The sequence below is a fragment of the Coregonus lavaretus genome, assembly GCF_964263955.1.
Source record: "Coregonus lavaretus genome assembly, contig: HAP1_SCAFFOLD_3969, whole genome shotgun sequence".
NCBI classification, from domain to species: Eukaryota; Metazoa; Chordata; class Actinopteri; order Salmoniformes; family Salmonidae; genus Coregonus; species Coregonus lavaretus.
This window is the reverse complement of record NW_028162004.1, coordinates 45,001-54,534: the sequence shown is the minus strand read 5'-3', so window position 1 is coordinate 54,534 and position 9,534 is coordinate 45,001. Positions and strand designations below refer to the sequence as shown.

Below are 9,534 nucleotides of genomic sequence, written 5' to 3'. Positions count from 1 at the left end.
TACTTAATGTATTTCAGTTGATGAGGTTTTTCTATTTGGGTTACTGTATGTCAGTTGATGAGGTTTCTCTATTTGGGTTACTGTATTTCAGTTGATGAGGTTTCTCTATTTGGGTTACTGTATGTTAGTTGCAGTTAAGTCTCTTACCTGTTGCAATCCAAGGAGGCCCATCCCTTCATGTTATTCACTTGTTTTCTCTCTCTATCCCTCTCTCTCCTCTCCTCCCTCTCTCCTCTCCTCCCTCTCTCTCCTCTCCTCCCTCTCTCGCTCCTCTCCTCCCTCTCTCCTCTCCTCCCTCTCTCCTCTCCTCCCTCTCTCCTCTCCTCCCCTCTCTCTCCTCTCCTCCCTCTCTCCTCCTCCCACAGCTCTAGGCTCATCCTTCTCTCCTACCTCTATGAGTGCCTACAGTCTGAGTTCCCTCAACATGAGCACCCTGCCCAGGAACATGTACCCTGCCAGCCCCAGAGGGACCATGATCAGGAGGAGAATCAAGAAGAAGGACTTCAAGAGCTCACGTACGTTCCCTTAATGTCTAGCTCATATGTTATCGTTCCCTTAATGTCTAGCTCATATGTTATCGTTCCTTAATGTCTAGCTCATATGTTATCGTTCCCTTAATGTCTAGCTCATATGTTATCATTCCCTTAATGTCTAGCTCATATGTTATCGTTCCCTTAATGTCTAGCTCATATGTTATCGTTCCCTTAATGTCTAGCTCATATGTTATCGTTCCCTTAATGTCTAGCTCATATGTTATCGTTCCCTTAATGTCTAGCTCATATGTTATCGTTCCCTTAATGTCTAGCTCATATGTTATCGTTCCCTTAATGTCTAGCTCATATGTTGTCATGTCGATATCTGGTGAACCCCTTTGTGAGTTATATAATAAATAATGATATTCCATTGTGATGTATTTTTGGGGTTATCAAAGTGATTTACATTGCATATAGATAAAAAATATATAGTCAACAATCTGTCTGGAAGGACCATGAAATAACTGTCAGATGCCTGGCCTGGATGGACCCTGTTAGATATAAAGTTAGTTTGTAATGGGTTGTTAACTGGGTCAATCTAACTCAACTATTCCAGCACCACCAATGGTTCTCTAAGTACCTTTCATTTTGTGTGGAATGTGGAGTTCAAAAAAAATTGTTTTCTGTGTATTCCAAGAGTGTTTCAATACCTTTATTATCCTGTGGTGAGAATAACAGTTTCCTCCTCGTCATCCATTACTGTTTCATTATCATGGACTTTTCTGGATATTTTCTATTTATCAGAAGTAGCTGAGGTAAACAGAGAACGGCCCGCTGTTTATGGATCCCCTGTGTGTGATTCATGCTGCATCACTAACCCATAATTATACTTCCTAGATGCCCAACAGTGCCGGCTATGTCTCTCCATCTCTCTCTCTCTCTCTCTCTCTCTCTCTCTCTCTCTCTCTCTCTCTCTCTCTCTCTCCTCTCTCTCTCTCTCTCTCTCTCTCTCTCTCTCTCTCTCTCTCCCTCTCTCCATCTCTCTCTCTCTCCATCTCTCTCCATCTATCTCTCTCTCTCTCTCTCTCTCTCTGCTCTCTCTCTCTCTCTCTCTCTCTCTCTCTTCTATCTCTCTCTCTCTCTCCATCTCTCTCTCTCTCCCTCTCTCTCTCTCTCTCTCTCATCTCTCTCTCTCTCATCTCTCTATCTCTCATCTCTCTCTCTCTCTCTCTCTCTCTCTCTCTACTCTCTCTCTCTCTCTCTCTCTCTCTCTCTCTCTCTCTCTCTCTCTCTCTCTCTCTCTCTCTCTCTCTCTCTCTCTCTCTCTCTCTCTCTCTCTCTCTCTCTCAATTCAATTCAATTTAAGGGCTTTATTGGCATGGGAAACGTATGTGTTAACATTGCCAAAACAAGTGAAGTAGATAGTAAACAAAAGTGAAATAAACAATAAATATTAACAGTAAACATTACACTCAGAAGTTTCAAAAGATTAAAGACATTTCAAATGTCATATTATGTATGTATCTCTCTCTCTCTCTCTCTCTCTCTCTCTCTCTCTCTCTCTCTCTCTCTCTCTCTCTCTCTCTCTCAATCTTCACCTCTATCTTCCCCTGTCCAGTCTCCCTGCTGTGTGTCCACAGAGAGGCAGTAATGTAATGTCTCGGTATCCATTTTGTGCCACAGCGAGAGGTGAGGAGGTTCATACAGAGAGCTCACTCAGCTGGCTGGAGATAGCTAACTGCTAACCTTTTAGCATTCCTACCTCATTCTCTCTCTCTCTCTCTCCCTCTCTCTGTCACTGTCTCTCTCTCTGTCTCACACTCACACACACACACACACACACACACACACACACACACACACACACACTCACACTCACACACACTTTCTCTCGTGGCCACGGAGCGAGGGGGAAATTACACCTCTGGCTGGCCAGTAATTAGATCCTGGGAAGAAATGTCACATTGTTCACTGGACTAGCAACACACACACACCCGCTCTACCTTCGCCTGCTGCACACACACACAGACACACACACACACAGACACACACACACACCCACACAGACACACACACACACACAGACACACACACAGACACACACACACACACACACACACACACACACACACACACACAGACACACACACACACACACACACACAGACACTGCTGTCATATGTCAATGTGTTAGTGGAGGTAATAACAGTAGGGAGGCTATATACAGGGGGTACCGGTGCAGAGTCAATGTGTTAGTGGAGGTAATAACAGTAGGGAGGCTATATACAGGGGGTACCGGTACAGAGTCAATGTGTTAGTGGAGGTAATAACAGTAGGGAGGCTATATACAGGGGGTACCGGTACAGAGTCAATGTGTTAGTGGAGGTAATAACAGTAGGGAGGCTATATACAGGGGGTACCGGTACAGAGTCAATGTGTTAGTGGAGGTAATAACAGTAGGGAGGCTATATACAGGGGGGTACCGGTGCAGAGTCAATGTGTTAGTGGAGGTAATAACAGTAGGGAGGCTATATACAGGGGGGTACCGGTGCAGAGTCAATGTGCGGCGGCACTGACTAGTTGAGGTAGTTGAAGTAATATGTACATGTGGGTAGAGTTAAAGTGACTATGCATAGATAGTAAACAGAGTAGCAGCAGAGTAAAAGAGGGGGTGGGGGGGCAATGCAATCCCCCTGGGTTTATAACACCTCCCTCTGGGTTTATAACACCTCCCCCTGGGTTTATAACACCTCCCCCTGGGTTTATAACACCTCCCCCTGGGTTTATAACACCTCCCCCTGGGTTTATAACACCTCCCCCTGGGTTTATAACACCTCCCCCTGGGTTTATAACACCTCCCTCTGGGTTTATAACACCTCCCCCTGGGTATATAACACCTCCCCCTGGGTTTATAACACCTCCCCCTGGGTTTATAACACCTCCCTCTGGGTTTAAAACACCTCCCCCTGGGTTTATAACACCTCCCCCTGGGTTTATAACACCTCCCCCTGGGTTTATAACACCTCCCTCTGGGTTTATAACACCTCCCTCTGGGTTTATAACACCTCCCCCTGGGTTTATAACACCTACCCCTGGGTTTATAACACCTCCCCCTGGGTTTATAACACCTCCCCCTGGGTTTATAACACCTCCCTCTGGGTTTAGAACACCTGTCAAGCCTATTTTGGTGACAGGGGTGTGATTGCGCTTGCGGTTGTGGTTGCTATAGCAACCAGCGGTTGCTGGGCCAGTGGTTGCTGTGGTGATTGAGGTGTAAATTGAGTTGTGTTTTCAGCGGGTTCCCGTGGCGATGAGAGAGTTCCTCCAATCAGTTTGTAGAGATAACAGGCTTGTCGTAGTGGTGTGTTTGTATGTCTGACACAGCAAGACACATAGCTGTAGTGTTGTAGTGCATCTCTCTGTCACAGCGGTGGTCTTTCCCATTGACGTCACTGTCTGCTGGCCATCGATAGAAAAACAGGAACCATCACTAGACAGTAGCAGTGGTTTGTTTACTGCTCAGCTGTGATTGAGCATAAATACTCATATCTGGCTCCACCATCAGCACCAGCCTTCCTGACCAATTATACCTCCATTAGTCTCATGTTGTCCTTCTCTAGTCTCATGTTGTCTTTCTCTAGTCTCATGTTGTCCTTCTCTAGTCTCATGTTGTCTTTCTCTATTCTCATGTTGTCCTTCTCTAGTCTCATGTTGTCCTTCTCTAGTCTCATGTTGTCCTTCTCTAGTCTCATGTTGTCCTTCTCTAGTCTCATGTTGTCCTTCTCTAGTCTCATGTTGTCCTTCTCTAGTTTAATGTTGTCCTTCTCTAGTCTCATGTTGTCCTTCTCTAGTCTCATGTTGTCCTTCTCTAGTCTCATGTTGTCCTTCTCTAGTCTCATGTTGTCCTTCTCTAGTCTCATGTTGTCCTTCTCTAGTATCATGTTGTCCTTCTCTAGGATCATGTTGCATTCTCTAGTCTCATGTTGCATTCTCTAGTCTCATGTTTTCCTTCTCTAGTCTCATGTTGTCCTTCTCTAGTTTCATGTTGTCCTTCTCTAGTCTCATGTTGTGTTTCTATAGTCTCATGTTGTCCTTCTTTAGTCTCATGTTGTACTTCTCTAGTCTCATGTTGCATTCTCTAGTCTCATGTTGTCCTTCTCTAGTTTCATGTTGTCCTTCTCTAGTCTCATGTTGTCTTTCTCTAGTCTCATGTTGTCCTTCTCTAGTTTCATGTTGTCCTTCTCTAGTCTCATGTTGTTCTTCTTTAGTCTCATGTTGTTCTTCTTTAGCCTCATGTTGTCCTTCTCTAGTCTCATGTTGTCCTTCTCTAGTCTCATGTTGTCCTTCTCTAGTCTCATGTTGTTCTTCTCTAGTCTCATGTTGTCCTTCTCTAGTCTCATGTTGTCCTTCTCTAGTCTCATGTTGTCCTTCTCTAGTCTCATGTTGTTCTTCTCTAGTCTCATGTTGTCCTTCTCTAGTCTCATGTTGTCCTTCTCTAGGCTCATGTTGTCCTTCTCTAGTCTCATGTTGTCCTTCTCTAGTCTCATGTTGTTCTTCTCTAGTCTCATGTTGTCCTTCTCTAGTCCCATGTTGTCCTTCTCTAGTCTCATGTTGTCCTTCTCTAGTCTCATGTTGTCCTTCTCTAGTCCCATGTTGTCCTTCTCTAGTCTCATGTTGTCCTTCTCTAGTCTCATGTTGTCCTTCTCTAGTCCCATGTTGTCCTTCTCTAGTCTCATGTTGGATTATATCTGCAGTGGTTGGTTGGTCCTCACAGACCAGGGATTCTATCTGCAGTGGTTGGTTGGTCCTCACAGACCAGGGATTCTATCTGCAGTGGTTGGTTGGTCCTCACAGACCAGGGATTCTATCTGCAGTGGTTGGTTGGTCCTCACAGACCAGGGATTCCATCTGCAGTGGTTGGTTGGTCCTCACAGACCAGGGATTCTATCTGCAGTGGTTGGTTGGTCCTCACAGACCAGGGATTATATCTGCAGTGGTTGGTTGGTCCTCACAGACCAGGGATTCTATCTGCAGTGGTTGGTTGGTCCTCACAGACCAGGGATTATATCTGCAGTGGTTGGTTGGTCCTCACAGACCAGGGATTCCATCTGCAGTGGTTGGTTGGTCCTCACAGACCAGGGATTCTATCTGCAGTGGTTGGTTGGTCCTCACAGACCAGGGATTATATCTGCAGTGGTTGGTTGGTCCTCACAGACCAGGGATTCTATCTGCAGTGGTTGGTTGGTCCTCACAGACCAGGGATTCTATCTGCAGTGGTTGGTTGGTCCTCACAGACCAGGGATTCCATCTGCAGTGGTTGGTTGGTCCTCACAGACCAGGGATTCTATCTGCAGTGGTTGGTTGGTCCTCACAGACCAGGGATTCCATCTGCAGTGGTTGGTTGGTCCTCACAGACCAGGGATTCTATCTGCAGTGGTTGGTTGGTCCTCACAGACCAGGGATTCTATCTGCAGTGGTTGGTTGGTCCTCACAGACCAGGGATTCCATCTGCAGTGGTTGGTTGGTCCAGACCAGGGATTCTATCTGCAGTGGTTGGTTGGTCCTCACAGACCAGGGATTCTATCTGCAGTGGTTGGTTGGTCCAGACCAGGGAGCATCACAGTCATAGTCACATCCCTGTAGCAGCTGAACTGGCTGTGACCTGCTCTGTCATGTCTCGCTGCCCGCCGCTCTGCGACCTACGACCTCTCCAGGGATATGAGCTCAGCTCGATGTTCTCAGCTCCTTGCTCGCTGCATCCGCAAGGTGACTTCAGTCACTGTCGTTGTCATGGCAACCTGAACCCTCGCCCTGGCGAAGGTCCCAGTAACAGCCCTGTTCCAATACAGACACATACACCCATACATACACACACACACACACTCACACACACACACACACATATACACACACACACACACCCACACACACACACATACACACACCCATACACACACACACACACACACACACACACACACACACACACACACACAACACACACACACACACACACACACACACACACACACACACAGAGAAACACACACACATACATACACCCATACACACACGCATACATACACACACACACACACACACACACACACACACATACACACACACACACACACACACACACAGAGAAACACACACACATACATACACCCATACACACACACATACATACACACACACACACACACACACACACACATACACACACCCATACACACACACACATACACACGCACACAAACACACCCATACACACACACACACACACACAGAAACACACACACACACACACACACAGAAACACACACACATACATACACACACCCCAGTCCCATAGAAACACTGCTGAGTCACTGGTTTCAAAGTGCTGTGAGTGACAGTCTCCCTGATGAGGATCACTGTCACCAGCTCAGAGGAATAAACAGAGCAGCAAAAAAATATACATGATCAAATGCAAATCTTAGAATCAACTATTAAAGACTACCAGAACCCACTGGATTCTCCAATTACATTGAATGAACTACAGGACAAAATACAAACCCTCCAACCCAAAAAGTCCTGTGGTGTTGATGGTATCCTCAATGAAATGATAAAATATACAGACCACACATTTCAGTTAGCTATACTTAAACTCTTTAACATCATCCTTAGCTCTGGCATCTTCCCCAATATTTGGAACCAAAGACTGATCACCCCAATCCACAAAAGTGGAGACAAATTTAACCCCAATAACTACCGTGGGATATGCGTCAACAGCAACCTTGGGAAAATCCTCTGCATTATCATTAACAGCAGACTAGTTCATTTCCTCAGTGAAAACAATGTACTGAGCAAATGTCAAATTGGCTTTTTACCAAATTACTGTACGACAGACCACGTATTCACCCTGTACACCCTAATTGACAAACAAACCAACCAAAACAAAGGCAAAGTCTTCTCATGCTTTGTTGATTTCAAAAAAGCTTTTGACTCAATTTGGCATGAGGGTCTGCTATACAAATTGATGGAAAGTGGGGTTGGGGGAAAAACATACGACATTATAAAATCCATATACACAAACAACAAGTGTGCGGTTAAAACTGGCAAAAAACACACACATTTCTTTCCACAGGGCCGTGGGGTGAGACAGGGATGCAGTTTAAGCCCCACCCTCTTCAACATATATATCAACGAATTGGCGAGGGCACTAGAACAGTCTGCAGCACCCGGCCTCACCCTACTAGAATCTGAAGTCAAATGTCTTCTGTTTGCTGATGATCTGGTGCTTCTGTCACCAACCAAGAAGGGCCTACAGCAGCACCTAGATCTTCTGCACAGATTCTGTCAGACCTGGGCCCTGACAGTAAATCTCAGTGAGACAAAAATAATGGTGTTCCAAAAAAGGTCCAGTTGCCAGGACCACAAATACAAATTCCATCTAGACACCGTTGCCCTAGAGCACACAAAAAACTATACATACCTCGGCCTAAACATCAGCGCCACAGGTAACTTCCACAAAGCTGTGAACGATCTGAGAGACAAGGCAAGAAGGGCCTTCTATGCCATCAAAAGGAACATAACATTCGACAAAACAATTAGGATCTGGCAAAAAATACTTGAATCAGTTATAGAACCCATTGCCCTTTATGGTTGTGAGGTCTGGGGTCCGCTCACCAACCAAGAATTCACAAAATGGGACAAACACCAAATTGAGACTCTGCATGCAGAATTCTGCAAAACCATCCTCTGTGTACAACGTAAAACACCAAATAATGCATGCAGAGCAGAATTAGGCCAATACCCGCTAATTATCAAAATCCAGAAAAGAGCCGTTAAATTCTATAACCACTTAAAAGGAAGCGATTCCCAAACCTTCCATAACAAAGCCATCATCTACAGAGAGATGAACTTGGAGAAGAGTCCCCTAAGTAAGCTGGTCCTGGGGCTCTGTTCACAAACACAAACAGACCCCACACAGCCCCAGGACAACAACAACAACACAATTAGACCCAACCAAATCATGAGAAAACAAAAAGAGAATTACTTGACACATTGGAAGGAACAAACAAAAAAACAGAGCAAACTAGAATGCTATTTGGCCCTAAACAGAGAGTACACAGTGGCAGAATACCTGACCACTGTGACTGACCCAAACTTAAGGAAAGCTTTGACTATGTACAGACTCAGTGAGCATAGCCTTGCTATTGAGAAAGGCCGCCGTCGGCAGACCTGGCTCTCAAGAGAAGACATTTTGTGGGCACACTGCCCACAAAATGAGGTGGAAACTGAGCTGCACTTCCTAACCTCCTGCCAAATGTATGACCACATATTTCCCTCAGATTACAGCGATCCACAAAGAATTCGAAAACAAACCCAATTTTGATAAACTCCCTTATCTACTGGGTGTAAAACCACAGAGTGCCATCACAGCTGCAAGATTTGTGACCTGTTGCCACAAGAAAAGGGCAAAGCAGTGAAGAACAAACACCATTGTAAATACAACCCATATTTATGTTGATTTATTTTCCCATTTGTACTATAACTATTTGCACATTGTTACAACACTGTATATATACATAATATGACATTTGAAATGTCTTTATTCTTTTGAAACTTCTGAGTGTAATGTTTACTGTTAATATTTATTGTTTATTTCACTTTTGTTTACTATCTACTTCACTTGCTTTGGCAATGTTAACATACGTTTCCCATGCCAATAAAGCCCTTAAATGGAATTGAATTGAATTGAGAGAGAGAGAGAGAGAGAGAGAGAGAGAGAGAGAGAGAGAGAGAGATAGAGAGAGAGAGAGAGAGAGAGAGAGAGAGAGACAGAGACAGAGACAGAGACAGAGACAGAGACAGAGAGAGAGAGAGAGCGAGAGCGAGAGACAGAGAGAGAGAGAGAGAGAGACAGAGCGAGAGAGAGACAGAGAGAGAGAGAGACAGAGACAGAGACAGAGACAGAGACAGAGGAGAGAGAGAGATATATAGAGAGAGAGAGAGACAGAGACAGAGACAGAGACAGAGACAGAGACAGAGGACAGTCTTGTTAAGCACATGACCA

The 9,534-nt window shown here is 45.0% G+C and overlaps 1 protein-coding gene across 1 annotated transcript in view; it reads left to right on the top strand.

Moving 5' to 3' along the window:
- Window positions 1-346: 346 nt before the first annotated feature.
- The window catches only part of LOC311119757 (glutamate receptor-interacting protein 1-like), a gene marked incomplete at both ends in the record, with an annotated part of 50,717 nt that continues 41,529 nt past the window's right edge, over window positions 347-9,534 (top strand). Inside the window, 1 exon segment of the mRNA XM_084194415.1 lies at window positions 347-515. Coding sequence (XP_084050541.1) covers window positions 347-515 — 169 coding nt within the window.